Source organism: Eretmochelys imbricata, chromosome 2, assembly GCF_965152235.1.
Source record: "Eretmochelys imbricata isolate rEreImb1 chromosome 2, rEreImb1.hap1, whole genome shotgun sequence".
NCBI lineage: Eukaryota > Metazoa > Chordata > Testudines > Cheloniidae > Eretmochelys > Eretmochelys imbricata.
Window position 1 is genome coordinate 160574380 of NC_135573.1, and position 20338 is coordinate 160594717.

General features: G+C 41.0%; 1 protein-coding gene across 5 annotated transcripts in view; it reads left to right on the top strand.

Moving 5' to 3' along the window:
• EPB41L4B (erythrocyte membrane protein band 4.1 like 4B) overlaps positions 1-20338 on the top strand; it is a 247508-nt gene that overhangs the window by 120735 nt on the left and 106435 nt on the right. For 4 of the 5 annotated variants that reach the window (XM_077810915.1, XM_077810918.1, XM_077810916.1 and 1 more), the window contains exons 8-15: positions 3076-3163; positions 3387-3475; positions 3813-3882; positions 4064-4233; positions 4443-4552; positions 8821-8851; positions 10509-10542; positions 12250-12317. In XM_077810915.1, coding sequence (XP_077667041.1) covers positions 3076-3163; positions 3387-3475; positions 3813-3882; positions 4064-4233; positions 4443-4552; positions 8821-8851; positions 10509-10542; positions 12250-12317 — 660 coding nt within the window. Of the gene's footprint in view, positions 1-3075; positions 3164-3386; positions 3476-3812; positions 3883-4063; positions 4234-4442; positions 4553-8820; positions 8852-10508; positions 10543-12249; positions 12318-15154; positions 16579-20338 lie in introns of those variants that run through there. The other variant, XM_077810919.1, reaches the window with a different exon arrangement.

A 20338-nucleotide genomic window follows, 5' to 3' on the forward strand; every position in this document is an offset into this window, starting at 1 on the left:
TGACCCCTTTCACATAGCAAGTCTCTGAGTGCAACTACCCACCCCTTATAAATTAAAAACACTCTAAAATATATTTAACACCATTATAAATGCAGGAGGCAAAGCGGGGTTTGGGGTGGAGGCTGACAGTTTGCAACCCCTCATGTGATAACCTTGTGACCCCCTGTTTCAGAACCGCTGGCATAGGGGCAGTCAACTTATGGTGCATCTGGAATCACATCACAATTTCTGTGATGCACCTCCCGGGCACTCAGAACTCACTGGTGGGCAGCCTCAGGAGGCATTTCATCCCCAGTTATGAGTGGGAGTTGCCACCTTTTCAACCACTCACCATGTCCTCAATGTCCCACCTGTCTGTCAAGGTCGCCTTCCTGGTTGCCATTACATTGGCCAGTGGGTGAGTTGAGGACCTCATGGCCCAACCCACCATACACTATACTTCATCAAGAAAAGGTATCCCTTCACCTCCACCTCCACCTAAAGTTCATCCCAAAGCTAATTTCTGAGTTCCACATAAACCAATCGATTCATTTACTGGTATTTTTCCTGAATGCCTCCAGTGAGGAAGGAGATGCCATTTTCTTGATGTCTGACAAGAATTGGCATTCTACCAGCAAAAAAACTAAACCATTTGGGAAATCACCCAGACTATTTGTTGCTTAGCAGAGTGGACACAGGAAGAAGTGATATCAGCTCAGATACTCTGTGGATTTCTGGTTGTATCCTCCTTTTCTATCAGTTGGCACATCGTCACATTCTGGGGTCCAATCCAGCCCACTGAAGGGTTGCGTTACCATCTGCTCTGTAACCACAGGTGCTTTAAATTGCTCTGCTGCTGTAATTCTCTTGTCTGGATGCTCCCAGCCAACATAGAAGTATGCATTGAGTGTCTGTATAGTAAGCAACCTTGGACCAGCAACTCTGATTCCAGCAGCCTGTTTGCTACACTACAGGTATCCACCAGCTTTTTGGTTACACCAGGCAAGATTAACCCCAACATCCCCTGTCCCAGATTTTCCAAAAATCATGTGTTCTGCAATATCCAGCCCTTTCCTGGACCATTCAGAGGAATAATAAGGTTTGTTTGCTCCTTTAAAGAGACAAACTTCATAGTTTATCACTTTAAGTGGAGTTAACAATCACCTCAATTCAAACACAACACTGAGTTTGTTTAGATTAAAAAGTAAAACAAGTTTACTAGCCAAAGGAGTTAGGATCTCAAGTGAGTTCAGGTATAAAGGATAGAGTTAGAAATGGTTACAAGGAAATAAAAGTGAAAAACACTTTTTAGAGGCTAAGACCTAACAAAACTACCATCTTGTGTCAAGGTAAGATTCTTACCATGCTCCCTACCAACTAGATGGCTGCCCTATCCCTCTGGTCATTATTTTCCGCAAAGTTCAAAGTGCTCGGTTCCTTTGTCACCTTAAGTGAAAGGTCACTCGATGTTCTTTGACCCTCTCTTTTATCATCCAGTTAACCTTTAAAATGGATTCTTCTGATGGTTGCCCCTCAAAATAAAATAAAGTGTTCAAGCTGTGAGAAAGGAGACATGGAGTCTGGTGAAGGAAGTCCTATATTGGTTTCTCTCCCATTTTTTTTCAAAAATGCAAATTGATCTGTTCCTGCTCTTTGCAATGCAAATGAATGGCCACTTGCCAGAGATTGCTAATCAAGTTTTATTACACCTGCTGGAGGCATCAACTTATCCTTAGTCTGGGAGAAACTTTCTTACCCACTCCCCAGACCTGCCTGGTAAACACACTGTAGTTCCACATTTCCTTCATATTGTCTCTTGGGTGTTTACCTTATATACACCATGCAAGAATATTAATTATCTCTGTGTTATTAATTTTCCAGTTATACCTTACATGACATGTAGCTGATACAGTTTGACATTAATGAGTTGCAGTACACTGAACTGGTCTGGTCAGCAGAACCTCACTATCAGATACCAATAGGCCTCTTGCACTGTGATGCTGTTAAGGTCACCCAGATGGGGTGAGAGTCCATTCCACTAGAGGACAGGAAGTCTCTGTAGCGTCACTTTGAAAAATGCCTGGGTTGGACATTTGTAAAGCTGCAACCTGGACTTCCATACACACTTTCACAAAGCATTACACTCTGGTTCAAGCCTCTTCTGCTGACGCAGACTTTGGAATTGCACTGTTACAGACATCGATACCTCCTGCATCCTTGCAACCGCCGCCTCCTATTGAGGACTGCTTGCCAATCACGCACACGTGAAGTACACCTAGGGACTGGCCCTGAAGAAGAAATGGAGGTTACTTACCTGTACCTACAAGTTCTTCCCCTCTGCTTCGGCTCATGACTGGATCCGTGGTAGACAAGGAGCTGGAAAGGCAGGCAGTCTGCACCAACCCTTATACCCGGGAAGTCCAGGGTGCAGGCGTGGACCAACGGCCGCTACTTGCAAGAGATTTTTCAGGGCCCCTAAAAATATTTAGGATGCCCAGTTCCTTAACCGCTTTGAAAGAGACTGAGTTTTGAAATCGTTTTGAAAAACACTTCGCTACTTGGAGGTGTGTGGCGTCATCAGTGACGGCACTGCGGTGGCACAACATTTAGGAGAAATAGTTTTTATATTGGCGTGCTGTATATCCAGCCAGTTACACGCTTTCTTTGTAGAAATTAAGATCGCATTTGCATGTAACTGGCAGCATTTAAATGTAAACCAATCACTTTATCAAGTCTACGTGACTGGGTAAAAGGAGATTTGCATTCGGTGGTCAGAATGCAGGATGGCTAAAATGAAAAAGTTCTGCTGTGTATGAATTCAGCGGCATGGAGTCTGTGTGTATTCTTTCAGGAAAGCATTTAAGCCTCTAAGTAGGACCCTGCTTACATAGCAAAGCAATTAAGCTTGTGTTTAAATACTTTGCTGAACAGGGATGGACTAAGCACATGCATAAGGTTAAGCATGTATTTAAGTGCTTTGCAGAGTCAGGGTCCTGGGCAGGGGAGCCTGGGTAATGGATGAAAAGGGGAGTTATACTGTATATAAGCAAGTATTCTATTGCAAACTAAAGTACATTTTCCATTTTATTTTTACAGGGGAAAAACCCCAGCACAGGCTGAATTGTGCTACTTGAACAAAGCTAAATGGTTGGAAATGTATGGTGTAGATATGCATGTTGTTAAGGTAAGACCTACATTGTCATTTTATTTCTGTGGGGAGTGGAAGAGATTGTAAATAGAAGAATGTGCATCTCTTTATAAATAGGTCATAATTCTCTACTATTAAAACATGCAAACAGACTTTGGTATTATGTCTTATAACAAAAGTTTTGAGTTACTACCATATTAATATTAAGATTTGTGCTAGTAACTGCATATTGATTATTCCATCATGTGTTTGATTGTAGGGAAGAGATGGATGTGACTATGCGCTTGGACTTACGCCAACAGGCATATTGATCTTTGAAGGAGCAAACAAAATAGGCTTATTTTTTTGGTAATTCATTTTTTGCTTTATATCCCTATTTGTTAACTGCTGAAATCCTTCCCCTTTTAAATGAGTTTTGGCTTGGTTTGAATGTATAGCGTGGTTGAGTTAAGAAGGGAGGTTGATTCTGCAATATCAAAATAGATTATGATACGTGCTTCTGACTAGGTCAATTTATGTTTCAATGAAATCTAAAGTGATTTGTTAAACATACATTTATATTTTAAATACGTTATGAGGTCAGATGTCTCATTATTGTAAACCCTCTTATATACATTTTGTTTGTTTTTTCTTTAACTAAAAATCCTAAACTTATAAAATGCCTGTTTATTTTCTGTATGTGTAGGCCTAAAATCACTAAAATGGACTTCAAAAAGAGCAAATTAACACTTGTGGTTGTAGAAGATGATGAACAGGTAATTTTTCCCCCCTTACTCGGAACCTGATCCATTGAAGGGCTGAGTACGTTCAACTTTTGTTGGCCAACAGAAGCGGAAGGGGCTCAGCGCCTTGTTGGGTCAGGCCATTTCTCTTTTGTGTTAGCCATTAACGAATATTGTGCTTGCCAACCTCCAAAGTTTTTGTTTCTGCATTTAGGGCAGAGAACAAGAGCACACATTTGTTTTCCGGTTAGACAATGCAAAAACTTGCAAACATTTGTGGAAATGTGCAGTGGAACACCATGCATTCTTCAGACTGCGAATACCAGCAAACAGTAAATCTAGCAGATCTGACTTCATAAGGCTGGGTTCACGCTTCAGATTCAGGTATTTAATGAAATAACTGGGCATTTGTATTTATTTGAGGGTGCAAGAAGACACAGCACAAAAATACAAGATTTGTCCAGTTCGTTCTGAGATTATTTATTTATTACTCTTTGCAAAGCAGCTTGGTTTCTCTAAGTATGTTTGATAAGCACGAAGTAAGGGTGGAGTTAAGTCACTCTATCTAACTAAAAAAAAATTTCTTTTTTTAGTGGTCGAACAGAGTATCAAGCAACACATGGGTCCAGGTTACGCAGAACCAGTACATTTGAAAGAAAACCCAGCAAACGGTATCCATCGCGAAGGCATTCAACGTTTAAAGGTGGGGCTTTTATTTAACCCACTTGAATTATACATATTCATTAAACTAATGAGCACACATGCATATTTCAGAATTTCTGTTGGTGTATAGGTGACCATATTACAACCAAACAAAATTGTAGCTCAGTATGACGAGCATAACCGAATGAGTCACCAGCTGAAAAATCAAAGGTAGCAACTTTTTCCCTGAGTCAGTTTTGTTGTATTATCCTTTGTGTCTCCTGCATCCTCTCCCATCCTTCCTGTGTCTTTTCTTCTCCCCCATCCTCAGCCAGAGTTATACGTTCCCCGGGTACCTGCAAGCTCAGCTGCAGGTGCAAACCTGGAGCTACATCGGACAATTATTTTTGTGTAAATGGTTTGTGATTTTGGAATGTGGGGGGGTGGGGGAGGCAACACTTTTGACTTTCTCCCCTTTCCCTTTCTGCATGGGAATGGGGAGAACCACATCTAGAGGTACTTCTCTGTGTGTGTGCATCTAGGGGGCTACTGAGTTCATCTTTTGTTTCCACTGTGCTTATGTCAGCTACAAAACAATCTTAAAAAACGGGGGTAGTTACCATTCTCTGAGTCTGTCTCAGTGTGGATCCCATTGTAGGCGCACATGCACCTCAGGGCATGTGAGACCAGTATTTTTTTTTTTTTTGAGTAGCAAAGTCTGCCCGTGCACCCTGTGCCTTCTCATGGACCTGAGTGACGGTATAAAGGGCGGCGTGGCCGTGGCACTCTCTCATTCCCTCTGACTGCTTGTGGCACTAAACCTGTGGAATGTCCGACCTAGTTCTTAGCTTTGGCTACATTTCTAAAAACCTTCAGAAATTCTTCAGAACTCTGTTTTGATTACCTGGATTTTTTTTTTTTTTTTGACCACTGCAATCATATCAATCCATCTGAACCCAGTATCAATAGTTTGGTGCGCACACACACACCCCGTGCTGATCCCCCGTATATATACCCTGTACAGCCCTGTCCATTTTGCAGCGGGGGCACAGTAGGAGCTTCTTCTGTCTAGATGAGTTGCACATACCAAGCAAGTGCTCTGTGTACCTGCCATTTTCCCCTAGGACATGAGATGAAGCTCAAACTCCACCTTCTGGAACAATCCATGAAGGTATCCTCAGGAGATGAGCTCCAAGGTCGTGCTAGTGGACAAGCCAATGTCATCCAGGGTTCCCCCAGCAGACAGGCTACGCCTAAACCCAGTGCAGAGAAGACAGCACCGAGAAAGGAACTGGCACAGTCGCCCCCAACACGGAGAGGAGTCACTTCAAATAAAGAGGCAGAGACTCTGGGGAAAAGGTCAGTGTGTTCCCCCATAAGGAGAAACAACACACTGCCTCTGAACTGCACCCCTCAGTGTCGACATTGACCATGGAGGATGAGCCTAGGGGAGAACTGGAACAGCCATCAGTGCTGAAGCACCTGCCAATACTGGTACAAATTCTAGGGCAGAGAGCCCACTACAAGAGGTCTACTCCTCCTCACTATCACCAAGGCATATGTTCTCTCCATCTTCAAGTAGAGAACCTTCTTCCCTCAGCTCAGTGGCTGACACCATGGAGAGGCTCACCTGATTCCTCAGCAGGGCTCTGCCCCAGCCACCTCCTCAGGAATGGCACAGGATTGGATAATACCAATGAGCCAATGGTATTCTTACTACTATGGCCCTATTGGGGTTACTGGGGTCCACCATCTTGGGCATCGAGAAGCCAGACTCAACTGTGCTCAAGGAAGAGGTCCCTCCTCCCTTCAGCATCTCTGGCCAGACACAGAGTATCAGGAAGAACAGGATTCAGTGTTAGAGCAAGACCTGTGTTCCGTATCACTACCTGAAGCCCTCTCATCTTTCATCTTCTGGCGAAGGGGTATCCTTGGCATCTAGCTGGGAGCCACACTGGTCCAAGCCATAGCTCCTCCCCAAGTCTGACAAGAGCTCTCTTGGTTGGCTACTCCCAATGAATATATGGAAAGGGATCGGTCCCATTCTCTGCTCTCTCCCTAACTGTTGTACTTATCATAGGCGCTTCAAGGACAGGATGGGATGCCTGCCTGAACCACCTGCAGATGCCAGGAACATGGTATCAGAATGAACTAAATTTACATATGAGCATCCTGGAACAGAGAGCCATCAGACTGAATAGAATAATAGCAATGTGGGGCTGGGAGGAACCTTGAGATGTCATCAGGTCCAGCCCCTTGTACTGAGGCAGGGCCAACTAAACTTAGACCATCATTGACATGTGTTTGTCCAACCTGTTCTTAAATCCTCCAATGATGGAGATTCCACAACCTCTCTTGGAAGCCTGTTCCAGTATTTAGCTACCCATAGAGTTTAGGAAGTTTTTCATGCTATCTTACCTAAATCTCCCTTGCTGCAGATTAAGCCCGTTGCTTTTTGGCCAACCTTCAGGTGACATGGGGAACAGCTGATCACCATCATCTTTATAACAACCCTTAACATATTTGAAGACTGTTATTGGGTCCCGCTTCAGTTGTCTTTTCTCAAGGCTAAATATGCTCAGTGTTCTTAACCTTTCCTCATAGGTCAGGTTTTCTAAAGCTTTCATCATTTTTGTTGCTCTCCTCTGGACCCTCTGCAGTCACGGGGGGTAATACCAAATGCCTGAACTTCTGCTCCAAGGGAAGCATGAGCCCAGATTCTCTTCTTCAGTGGTCTCGAGGACTTCTCTATGTCTCCCCACTAAGTCCCCTGATTTCCAGGATATTGTCCAAGACCAAGAGGGACAAGGCTACAGTCATCCTGAAAGCTCCTTGCTGGCAGAGGCAGTTTCAGCTGGCAGACTGCTGCAGTTGTCCATGCAACCTTCCATTCACCTCCCAGCTTGCCCAATGTCAGATCTTACACCCAGACCCCCAGTCGTTGCTTCTGTTGTCTTGGATATTGGCTGTTTGAGCCTTACTGACAGAGACGGCTCCCTTTTCCCCACAGCAGGAAAATTCTGCACCAGGAAGACTTTTTTCCACTGTGAGAATTCTCCACTGGGCAGCCCAAAACAATCTGGACCGAAAGATCCTGATGTATGTGCTGATCCTGAAACAGGACTGGCATTCAGTACTGCCAGGGTTCACCTTGCAACAGAATCAGCGAGTCATGCTCCAGAACAGTCAGACTCGATTTTCTTGCACCCGATGATGTTGAAGCTAATTAAAGGCCTCCTTCATATCTGTCCTCTAGTTAGAGACCTGTCTGCCTTGTGGGATCTTGTGTCATCCTCCTGAAGCTCATGGAGCTTCCCTGTGAGCCGCACTGGAATGCTCCATGCAACATTTTACTATCAAGGCAGTCTTTCTGCTGGCTATTGCTTCAGCTTGAAGGACTTGTGAGCTCCAAGCTCTCATGGCCAGACCACCATACACATTCTTCCGTCTCATATTTTCACCTGATCTAATCCATTACCTGACCAGTCTTCTTCCCAAAGCTGCACTCACTTCTGGAAGAGAAGAAATTACATATCTTGGATGTAATTAAAGCTTTACTGTATTACCTTGCTAGGGTTGATCCGTTTTGGCTCCCCCCGCCCCCTTACCCTTACACACCTCTTTTTGGCCATTTCTGGCACATCCAAAGGCCATGCTATCTCATCAGAGAGACTCTCCGAGGGAATTACACAGTGAATTTCAACCTGCAATCAGCTGGCTGGCAACCTGGTCACTTTGTCCATCAAGGCACTCTCCACGGAGGCACAGGTTGCATCTACCGCCTGCTTCAGGAATGTTCCTGCCTCTGAGATCTGCAACATGGAGTAACCCACTGACTTTTCTGAAAAATTATGCCCTTGACATGGCAGCCAGGGCTCTGGCAGAGTTCAGAAGACCAGTTCTTCAATCATTGTTTGGTTCAGCTAATGTTCCTCACTCCAACATCCTAAGAGGCTACTGCTTGCCAGTGAATTACAGTGGGATCCACACTTACCTACTGAAGAAGAGAGAACGGTTACTTACCCTACAGTAACTGTGGGGTCAGTGCCGATCCCATGACCTGCCCTCTATCTCCGTTTTTTGGAGTCTGTAGTTAATACTAGCTTTGAATCATAAGGGAACAGAGAGAGGTTTGCAACTTCATTGCCTCATGTGGGAGCACAAGGTACATGCGCAGCCCTGTCAGATGCTGCTACTCAAAAAAAAATATTCCTGTCCTGCACATATGAGGTGCACTTAGACTACAGTATCTCAAAGAACCACAGTTACGGTACAGTAAGTTCTCTTTCAAAAGTAAATGTTGATTAACCTTCTTTTTTTTCTTTAAAGCAAGCAATCCTGTGAAGGCAGCACAATTGTGGTAAGTGTATCCAGATTCTCATTGCGTGTTCATTGTTATGGTTTGGCAACGAGTCTTAAGTCCCTGTTCCTGCATCAGGGTTGGCTAGCACGGAATCCTGCACCTGTGCTAGCTGACCACAGTGTAAGATCAGGGGCTAAGCACGAAACTTTGTTTCTTTTATTTTTGTCTGAGTGGATTTCTGTCCTTTGAAAGTAGGAGCAAAATTGCGCTTATTTTCTTTCTGATCTTGTGTCATTATGTTGAGCACCTAACACTATCTTTGCTGCTTTGTAAGTTTAAAATAAATAGTCTTTTCTTTGCCCCTGAATGTTCCCTGTGGTACAAGCAGACCTTTGCTGAGCAGACTACTAATGCTTTTGAATTTGTAACGTCGGGTATAAATTTTGTTATACCTCTCTAAAAACAGAGCACTGTGCTACGTAAAACTGAATTAGAGGTGTTATTAAATTAGCATTTTCATGTGGTAACCTACTCATCATCACTTCATAATCGTGTGAAATCGGGAGTACATGGAACCACACTAACTTCTGTAGCTCTTAATTTGTGCTATGCAGTTGTGTTGCCCACCCCCCTTTTTTTTTAATGAAATGTCACAGTAGCAACAGTACAGTTATGGTGAAGAAGGTACTTGAATTATGAATCCCTAATTGTAGGTGCTTTTAACTTTTTAAAAATTGGTCTTTGAGCTGCCATTTCTTATTTTGTTAGCCAGGGAATGGATGGTAGGGTTTATTATGTTTGTTTTTTCTGTTTTGTTTTTTGTTTAATTTGCCCATGTTTGTCTTATCAATTTCAGAAATGTGGAGGAAAATGTTGGTTTTCTCCAGTTAGAAATTTTTCACACTTTTTTTGCACTTGATTAAATTAAAAATGCCTTGTATTTTTAAAAAGTTCAAACTTGCCATGAACTTGGCCCTAAATGAGGACAAGCACCCTTACGAGCTTGAAGAAATATAGTTTAAGAAAGTAACACTTGCTGCAGACTTTTTTGGTATTCTGGAATATTTGACATTTTTATACTATTACTTAAGGCTTTGCTCTTGCAAACACGTGAGTAGTTCCACTCAAGTCAATGGGATTACTCCTCTGTGTAAAATTATGTACTTGCATAATGCAGGATCTGAGAAGTTTGTGTCTCTAGTAGTCATAAAAGGTACAAGACATTGTACCTGGGGGGTGGGGAGGGAGGCTGAAATGATGTTTGTTTAGCTGTCATTTTCATTTTGTTGTTTTTGTGTAAATGTAATATGCAAGGATCTCTTAATTCGCTTCGTAGCTCTCTAACTACTATTAAAATGGACTGCTAGCATTACAGAATTTTCAAGGACTGATGGGTTAATGTTTTCATTGTTGTTAGACGACGACCTAAAAAGACACATCTGTCCTGGTACCGACATGTTTCCAATATTCCTGAGAAGTTTAGGCCTCAATCCTGCAACTGGCTCCATGAGGATGTCTGTGCTTCTCCAGATCCTCATTAGACTTAGAGGGTCTCCACACAGGCATAGAACTTTTCCTTTGTGTAGCCAGTTGAAGGATCAAGTTCTCAATCTTGTTCACCCACATAGCAAACTCATTCATGGAAATGATCCATTTTCTTATTTTTTGTCAGTTTTAATTACAGAACAGCTATTTTTTCTTTGTCTTACTTTAGTGCAAAAAATAATCCTGAAGTCCATAACTACCAGGTAAGAGTAACACTTGCTGAAGGGAATATTGACTTTTTAGTTTTATTACTTTAGCTGTAAAGTTGTTGCTGCCTCTAATTAAGGTGACTCATTTTCTCCTCTCTCCCACTTCTTCCCTGTTGTTTTGATTTGTTCCTTTCATACCCTTGTGGTGCAATTTTGTTCTGTGTCTCTAATTGCTGCAGCACAGAATTTGCAGCCCAGTGGGGAGACTATTTCTTTATGACACCTTTTGCTCCCTCCTGATTCTGGGCAGCTCTGGGGACTAGAAAGGTGCCCCAATCATTTAGACAGCCTTAGAGGGCCTGTTTAAGTTATGGCAGCCTCCTGGGCCACAGCACCACCCAGAATTTTGGCAGCGTTGCATTGTGTGGGTCCATCCCCAATACACCACCTATGCCAGGGCTTTTTAGTAGGTGTCCGCAGTAGGCAGTCGTACAGTTGTCTTCCATGGTGTCTACACCAGGGGGAATCCTCCTCTGGCTGGGTTGGGGGTTTTTACAGCCCCTTTATGCCATTCCTTCCCTTGTAACCAGGGTAACAGGCCTGGAGTGGAAGTGAGGATCTCACTCTTGTTTCATATACTTCACAGACGCATTCAGTGCTGCTGTGGGAGCAGGTTGCATTTTCATCCAGAGTGAACGCATGTATGAGAAACTAATTGTAATGTATTTTTCAATTAAAAAATTTTAAAACCTCCATAGTGATTTTGTTCCACTGTCACTGTCTCATCAGGGCTTAATGGGCATAGGAAATGTCATCAGCATGGTGTTGTCCTTCTGGACCTTACTGCTGTAATAAACCTTCTCTCCCTCCAAACTCTGACTAAAAATGGCTTTTCACCCATTTCTCAAGCAAACAACAGATATGCTGAAATTATGCAACAGAGCAAAAATGTGGGTTGTGACCTCTTTCCAAAGGGAACAGCAAAAACATTTCCTCACTTTCATTCAGCTGTGACCAAGCTCATGCTAGGGCTTCGTAAAGGTCCAGACTTGCAGATCATTTCACCAAAAGGCCCCATGCACATGTTGAGTAGCACGGGAGCGAGGCTGAATCTTGCCTTTCAAATCCCTAGGTAGTGCTGATATCCCTGGTTGACTGCTATCTTCAATCTATGACAGACTACACTGTACAGAGCTGTTCTACGAATAACAATGTCCCTTGGATTATGTCTACACTTGAAACTGGGAGGTGTGATTCTCAGCTTCTGTAGACATATTGTCATTAACCAGCACACTAAAAATAGTTGTGTAGTGTGGGCAGAAGCAAATGGCAGCATGGGCTAGCCATGTTGAGTACAAACCCGCCTGAACCCTGTGGCTACCTACTCTGGACTGCTAGCTTGTGCTGCTGCCTGTGGTACCACGGCTGCTGCATTATTTTTAGCACAAGAGCTGGAATTACACCCCCAGCTCCAAGTGTAGACGTCGCTGTCGGTTCCATGGTGGTAGTTCATGCTCACGTCTGTCAACAGCTGCAGTTGTGATATTTGGTATATTTTTAAGGCAGGTCCTTCATCATTTTTTGGTACAACTGGTAATGGAAGTATGAAATTGCAGTAACAATGCAGGCAATTGGAACATGAGGATGATGTAATTGAGGACAACTCTTCACTTTAAAAAGAGCTCCATAGAAAATTAATCAAATGCAATCAGATTAAGAAGTGATACAATGATATAATCAAAGCTAATATTTTATTTCCAGCCACAGTATCACCCTAATATACATCCTGGTCCACCACACTGGCACCCTCATACTCCTGTGAACGTAAGGTAAGCTCTCTCCATTGTATGGGAGGGATCATTTTTTTTCTTCTTTATTTTAAACAACCTGTTGAATTAGAACTGTGATGAGACTATGAGGTGATAGATGTTAATCACTTCAGTTTTTGCTTTGACATATTCTAAGTCTATTAAACTTATTAGAAGGAAGTTGATAGTTTGCTTAGATTTATTTTTAATGTATTATTCAGAAAAAAATGTTAGGATTAAATTTTCCTTTTGAATTAATTTCTGTAGGTTGTGTGTCTGGCAGTGAGGTGCTTCATATTTTTAGTCAAATGAATTTTACTTTGATTAGCATTTAATCTGAGAAGACAGTGGAGCATGTCCTTTCAGCGTGGGCTTAAATCAACAATGTACAGATTCAATGTACAGCGACTTTTTTCTGTACTCCAGAAGCTTACATGGAAAATTATAGTGCTTTCCTATTGAACATTGTATTAACAGATTGGTAGATTCAAAAAAAAAAATCACATAAAAATAACATTTTAAAACTACCACTTGAAAATTCAGTATCTGTATAGCTATGAATATGGCTGATCTTACTACATAAAGACTTAAATTTTAGTGCTATCAGACAGGAATTAAGTGAAAACAAGTTTGGAAGAAACTCAGTCTAAATTGAAATCAGCGTGGTTTATGTGCTTTTTCCCCAGGTAAATATCACTCTTTTTGACTTGTATTATTTTATTGCCAGACAGTGTCTAGGACTTTCATATATAACTGGCACCACCTTGAGTGCGTAATATTGCTGTTCTCATCTATCCCCTCTTCCTGCCTCTTCATTTTAGTATTCTTAGATAAAACAATTCTTTCACAGGGTAGGTGGAGTTCGGTTCTGACTGTAGGTGAGCGTGAGCAGTAAGGGTAGGCTGTAAAGTGGAAGAAGGGATAGTCTGCTCTGAGATGATGGGACTGAAGAAGCAGGGAAAGGGCATAGTGATGGAAGACGCAGTATTTCTCAGGTGGATGTGCAGATTTTTTATCTCCATCTCAAAATTGCTAGAGAGTCTGGTAATAAAATAAATGTTAAGGTAAAAACAAAACTACATTTATGGAAAAAGCTTTAAAATATGTAATGAATCTGACATAAAATTACTGTGCAAAATCTCTTCTGTTGATTTTAACACAGAATGAGTTCAAAAATCTCCAGTTTCCTGTTACCAGGGAGTAGCTGCATCTACAGAGATTTTGTAACCATTTAAGGGTTTTTTCTAAAAAGAATTTCCATTTATGATATCAGTCTAGTTAATTCTGATATTTTTAAAGCCTAAAACTTTCCTTTAGGCAGAGTAATGTTGAAATAAGCAGAGCAGTGTGTTAAAAAGTTTGTAAGAGAACTTTTTTTTTCTTCAGTGAAGATTAAGATCATTGCAAAGAGCTACAGGAAAATATGAAAAATGGCTTTTGCAAAGCTAAGTTGGTAAGGGATACATTATAGACCAATCCTGCAGGCCCTCTGTCAGCTGAGTCCTGAAAGGTGCTGAGCAGGCTGGCCCCAATCCAACAAAGCATTTAAACACATGCTTTCACTTGAAGCATGTCAGTAGACTCATTAAAGTGAATGGGACTACTCAAGTGATAAAAGTTAGAGCATGTGTTTAAGAGGTTGGGTAAATTTGTGCCAGAGTGCTCAGCCCCTGGCAGGATCAAGCCCTGGTTTCATATAATTCCCACAGCTGGGCTTTCAGAGTTGGACTTGAGGTGGGACAAGAGATAAGGGGAGGATGTTGGTGGGATACTCTGTTCTGTTTTGTAAATAATGTAAACTCCAAAATAAGAAGGTGCAGAATCACTTTCCATCTTATCTCCATAAAATCTCCTCAGTAAAACTGTTCTGTTACTCAGTTAAAATCTTATAGGATTGAATTTTCTTCCAAGATCTAACTGAGGTTAGTGGTCATTGTGTAATTTTTAGATTTATTATTGAGGTTCCCTTCAAGTAAAAATAAAAACTTAGCTTTCAATTTTAGATTCACAGTTTTCAGCCTACTTTGGTAGCGTACAAAGAAAGAATGTTTAAAAAAATTGGAGCAACTTCAGTGTATTAATACAGAAGTATGTCTGGCACGATGCAATTATTTTTATTCACTTTTCATCATGTTGCTTAAAACAACTGCTTCTTGAAATGATTTATGGTGATTTGGTACATAGTACCTTCAGAAAGTTTGGGAGAGTTTGGTGACGGTAGTAGTTACCTATTCCAGTACGCTAGGGAAAACATATTTCTTCCTAGTTGTTTTTCAGGGTTCAGAGTGAATTTGTACACAAAGTTGTATTCTAGCTGCAGGAACTAGAAGTTTTGTTTGGTTTAACAGGGTGGATGTGTAACTAAGTCCATCGGAGTTGAGCAAATGGCAGTATTTATGGGTGGATGATTGATTGCTTCATTAATGTTACTGTGTTTTTAATTTTTAAGCCTTTGGGAAATAGTACTTCCACTAGCTCAACTTTTTGCATGATTCTGCATTTATTGCTCATTTGGCAAAGCCACTTAGCCTTGCTGCAGTTAACTCTTTTCCCCTGGAAATTCAGTGGCTTTCAGGCATGATTATTTTTAACATTTAAAAGAAAAGATTCTAAAAGTGCTGTGCATGTGATCTAATCCAAAGTGCATTGAAGTCAATGGAAAGACTCCCAGTGGCTTCAGTGGGCTTTACATCAAGCCCATGATTCTATCCACCCCTCTCTTCCATGGGTGTTCACTCTCCATCATTTTTCATGTGCATTTTAGAGCCTATCTGATAAACTCATATTACTGTATAGCATTCATAATTGTAAAATTTACTTCCACCTCTCACTAACCAATAACTGTGCAAATGGTACAGGCCACCCTACCATGATGACAGGCCATATGGGAAACCAACCACAAGTGGAGATGACCGCAATTTACAGTATATCCAAGATCAGAACCAGAAGAATTTAGGAGGAATCCAAAGTATGGTGTACCAAGATAAACTCATGACAACACTTTGAGAAACTGGGTCATCCTAATTTCACCTACCATCCTAGATGATCATTACATTCCATAAGCATTGTCTGTCTGTGCATTATGTTAAAAGTATATTGTGTAAAAAGTGTGTCTTAATCTGTAGGGTCATCTTGTCTAGTGTTCCCAGACAATCTTGAAAGAAGTATTTTCAATATTTTTTTGTAAAAATCTGATAAGTTTTGTGAAAACTGGTCAGAGTTCACTGTGGCTCAAGTTCTGAAATTTTTGTAAATTGTTAAATTTATCATATTTTTGTGGGACTCTGGGCATGTTTCTTTAAAATATTACACACCGCATCTTATTATTTTATCAGCTTGTTCTAATTTATTAACCCAATTAAAAAATGAATGATCAGAAATTTAGTTTCTGAACCGATACAAGGACAGGAGATGTGAAATAAATGAAAAACAGAATCAAAACTCACTTTTGTAATTAAAAATGACTTAAATGGCCAGTGATAAAGGGATCCTTTTGACATAATCAAAGGTTTTTTTCACAAAATAAAATTACCGGTGTTTATGTAACTTTAAACACAAGTATAGGGAAAACACTACAATTTTAAATTTAATAGATTACTCTATTACTACTCAGATTTATTGATTAAACCAATGAGAAATTGCATACTATGCCTAAAGGTAGTATTTGCTGCTATGAACACAGGAATGTTAAAAAATAATGCCTTGATAATGGGTGTTGCTGTCTTTTGTCTGATTTTCTTTTTTAAATGAAATTGTGAATGTACACCATAAGGAAGCATAAAACTACCTTTTGAAATTTTTTCTCCAAGAGGGTGATTCAAGAAATAGCTTGTAATCAATGTAGTACTTGAGGGAAGGGGAAACAGAAGGTCCTGATAAATAAAAAAGATGTTAGACTTCTGCGAAGTTGGATGTACACTTGACAGACTCAGGCCCTTACAGAGGCGTGACTGGTACTTTGATCACTCGCCTATATTTTACTCAGAAAGTCGTAGTGCCATCTTTATTCATATTTTCTTATTAATTTGGCCTTACAACTGGTCTTTTGAAGTTTCCTGGAATAAGTAATATTCTTTATATTTGGGATATCTTAAACTGGTAGGTTTTTTTTAAACTTGATTTTAATAAGCATCCATTTGTAAATAGGGATAACCCTGCGTTTTTTCAGAGCAAATTTGATAGTATATAACTTTGTAAAGTATATTTGTTTACAAATGCTATCATTAATATTTGTTTTGATCTTCCTTGTATGTGCTAAGTACAAATAAACATTCTCAAGCTTCTGGTTTTGTTCTGGATATATTATTATTTATCTGTTTAAAAGATATAAATACAATTTTTGTGGACTTTAGGGGAATGATACACCACTGTGTTGTTCCAGTTTTATGCTCAGGTCATTGTGTAGCCTCAATGATGTAATATTGGAGTAACCCAGTGATGAATCAGGCCCAAGATTTTCATTGGAATCCACTGGAAATACTTGAAGGCTCAGTGCACTGTGATGTGAAAGTGCCGGCATAATATGCATGGTCTTCAACTGAGTATTCATCACTTCATGATTTTGTTGTGGAACTTCATTAGATTTCTATATAGAATTGTTTATACTCAGTATTTTTTGCTGCTGTTGTATAGGGAGCTGAAGACGTTTAGAGCAAAATGGCTTAAAGTGCCACTTTAGCCCTATGTTGAAGATTGAAGTGGTGCATAAGCCTTGTGCTAGATCTCTGCATAAGGGTGAATTTTGCCCTTTATGATTATTTGTATATAGCAGTTTTCATGCCCGGTACCAAATGGGAAAGCACTTATCTGATCTTATTCCTTCTCTTTAGAAGCACCTCAGACACTCCCGGCTACATTTTTTTATGGCATGCCCATCCCTCAGTACTCAGTGGTCCTGAATACCTATAACAGCAGTGAGATTCAGGGGTAAGGAGGGGTTGGTATTGCAAGGAATAGGGGCAGGTCGTCTCCTGCTCCCCTTCACTCCATCCACAGTTATTTCCTTTGGGGAGACTAAAAAGGTAAACAGCTGGTCTCCGCTACAGGGAGAGCGGGACGGTCGATGCTGCTGCAGTCGATGCAGCAGGGATCGATTTAGCAGGTCTAGTGAAGACCCGCAAAATTGACAGCAGAGCGCTCTCTGGTTGACCCCAGTACTCCAGCTCCTCAAGAAGAGTAAGGGAAGTTGTCCGGAGAGTGTCTCCCGTCGACTCAGCACCGTGAAGACACTGGGGTAAGTCGACCTAAGCTATGTCGACTCTAGTTACGTTAGTCACGTAGCTGGAGTAGCGTAACTTAGGTCACCTTACCCTCATAGTGAAGACAAGCCCAAAGTCTGACATTTTGCATTTAACCTTTCTCTCCAGTGATGCGGCTCTGACTTCTGCCACTGCAGTGAAGTAGGAAGAGACTCTACCTTTTGAATATGTATTTTAATTTAAAGGGCACTTTGGTGTGTGTTTGTTCTAAAATTGGCACCCCTACTATTTAGAAAGTATGATTAGCTAATAAATCGGTGATACCAACCTTTGGATGCTAGAAATGCAACTCACCACTTTCACTTCTTAGCAAGGCAGAAATCTTCATGTTTTAAAGCAAAATTCTATTGCTTAACTCTTCTGAGAATGTTTGGTGAATTTGACTGCTAAAGGTAACTCTTTTAGTTTAAAAATTACTTTATAATAACTTTTGAAAATCTTTGGCTGTTAGGATTTAAGACTGGATCCTATTTGCAGGCCACTGTAGGAAACCTCTTTTGATATCACAGTTTTGCATTACAGTTCCTAAAATACTTTAGGTCCATTATCTATTGAAATAAATGTTCTTATGTCATGTTGTATAGGTTTCCTGCCAGGATTCCCCATGAGAATGCCACAGGATATTTATTTAAAGTAGTTCTCAGTTGTGTTCCAAATATTAAAATACGCAATTTTTCTATATGTGCAAAAGTCACTTTTGAAATCTTTCCAGTTGTCCTAAGTAAACAGATACCACCACCTACTGAATGCTAACAAAGCAAGTTTTCCAGGATGCCCATTCTACTGTAGGTTTAACTTCTGAAAATGTTCTTCATCCTAATTTTTAAAAGTTTAATTTAAAAAATTATAATTTCCTTTGTATTAGTTGTAGGTACTTTTCAGAAAAACTCTTTGAAGACTTATCCTCTCCTGATTCCACAAGAATTAGAAATGTTGTAGCTATGTTGGTCCCAGGATATGAGAGAAACATGGTAGGTGAAGTATTATGTTTTATTGGAGCAGTTTCCATTGGTGGAAGGGACAAGCTTTCAAGCTTCACAGAACTCTTCTTCAGGTCCAAGTTGGTCCAGTAAAATATCTTCTCTCTCTCATATCCCAATAAGACCTGACGAATAGTTCTGCATAGCTTAAAAGCTTGTTATGTCCACTAACTGAAGCTGGTCCAATAAAATATATTACCTCACCTGTCTCTTTCAAGAAGTGGAAATTGAATGATCACAAATGGTGACAAAACTGTCTTTTCTGCAAATTAGAGATGCTATTTGATGAATAGACATCACACCAGGAATCAAAAATTACACTGGTTTGTGTTCGAGTATATAGTGGAGAGAGTCTCAGATCTGCTGGAGCACCACTTGGTGCATTCAAGAGGGATTGGGGCTAAGGTGTCTTTACACCATCTTTCTGTACTCCTCCCATCCCCCCCAGTACTGGAGGATATCTGGCCAGTTCAGTCCCAGCACAACTCAGTGCAGCCTATTCTGCAATGCAGCAATTACTAAACAGAAAAACACCAGAGTACCAGTCTCCCTCCTGCCCTGACGTCCCTCCTACATCAGGGACTCCAGGAGTTGTTGCAATGCCAGGTCTGTGACTTAGGCCAGGTTTATGGCCCATTGCAGCATCAGAATATTGGCCTGGCCCTGAGACTGTGGGCTGTAGAAACAGGTTCTAGTATTGGGGAAGATGGCATCCCTTTGAATTAATTCTTCTTAGCATGGGTTACTTAACCTGTGAGTTTTCTCTTTTCAATTACTTAATCATGAATCACTTTGTCAGCTGAAGTGCAGATTAAAAATGAAGGGACTATATCATGTAATGCAATTGCATAGCTGTCAGTCTGGGGTGTTCACTCTGACAGAAATAACTGAGTTCTGCCAAAACATGTATCAGTGGGCCAAAATGCAGACTTCTTAAGTTCAAGGATTGCTTGCTCAAAGGCTATAGAATCAGGTGGAGCATCTAGTATGGCAGGTAAGTTGTAATATGTCTTTTGTCTTTCAGATCCCAAACCAGTGCACCAGAAGAGCTCTCTTCCATCTTGTAGAAATAGTAGTATAAGAGCTTGCAAATAATTTGGTAAATGTAACCACTGGTGCCAACAATTAAGCTGACTGAGACAGGAAAAAAGAAGATGCTGATATGACTTGATTTTTGGCATACGGACTCCCAAGTGGGGTAGAAAAACATAAACAGGATATGTGAGAGAGATTCCCTGCAGTGGGGAGAGGCAGGCCGACTTAGCTCTGCATTTCTTTTTGGTTTTTTTGTGGGGAGTTTTAAATAAAAGGGTTCTTCAGAAGTTTCATGTCCTTGATCCAGCAGGAAGCCAGGTCGGTGCTATTCCCCCAGGAACCACCTGGCTTGAATGAGGACCACTGCAGCACAGGCTCACTGAGGACCTAATTCAAAGTCCATGGGAAGACGACATTGATGGGCTTTGGATCAGGCTCCAAGAACAGTACAGTGTTTTCCTTTTGCTTTGTAAAGTGGGGAGCTGAGGAGAGCGATATTTATCGGTTATTGCAATTCATGCATCACCATTAGTGCTGACGGTTAGCCAGGAAACAGAAAATTACTCCCCCCCTCCCCCCTTTTTTTTTTTTTGTTTTTTTGTTTTTTTGGTAAGTGTCTGTGGATTCTTCAAAGGCCAGGGCATGCTGGAATACTTGCTTCTGCCACAAAACAACGGCAACCAAAGAACCTCACTTTGAGAGATTAACCTGAGCTAGCTTTGCTGGTTAGATGTAGGAACTCGCCTCTGTGTTCACTGCACTTGTTCCA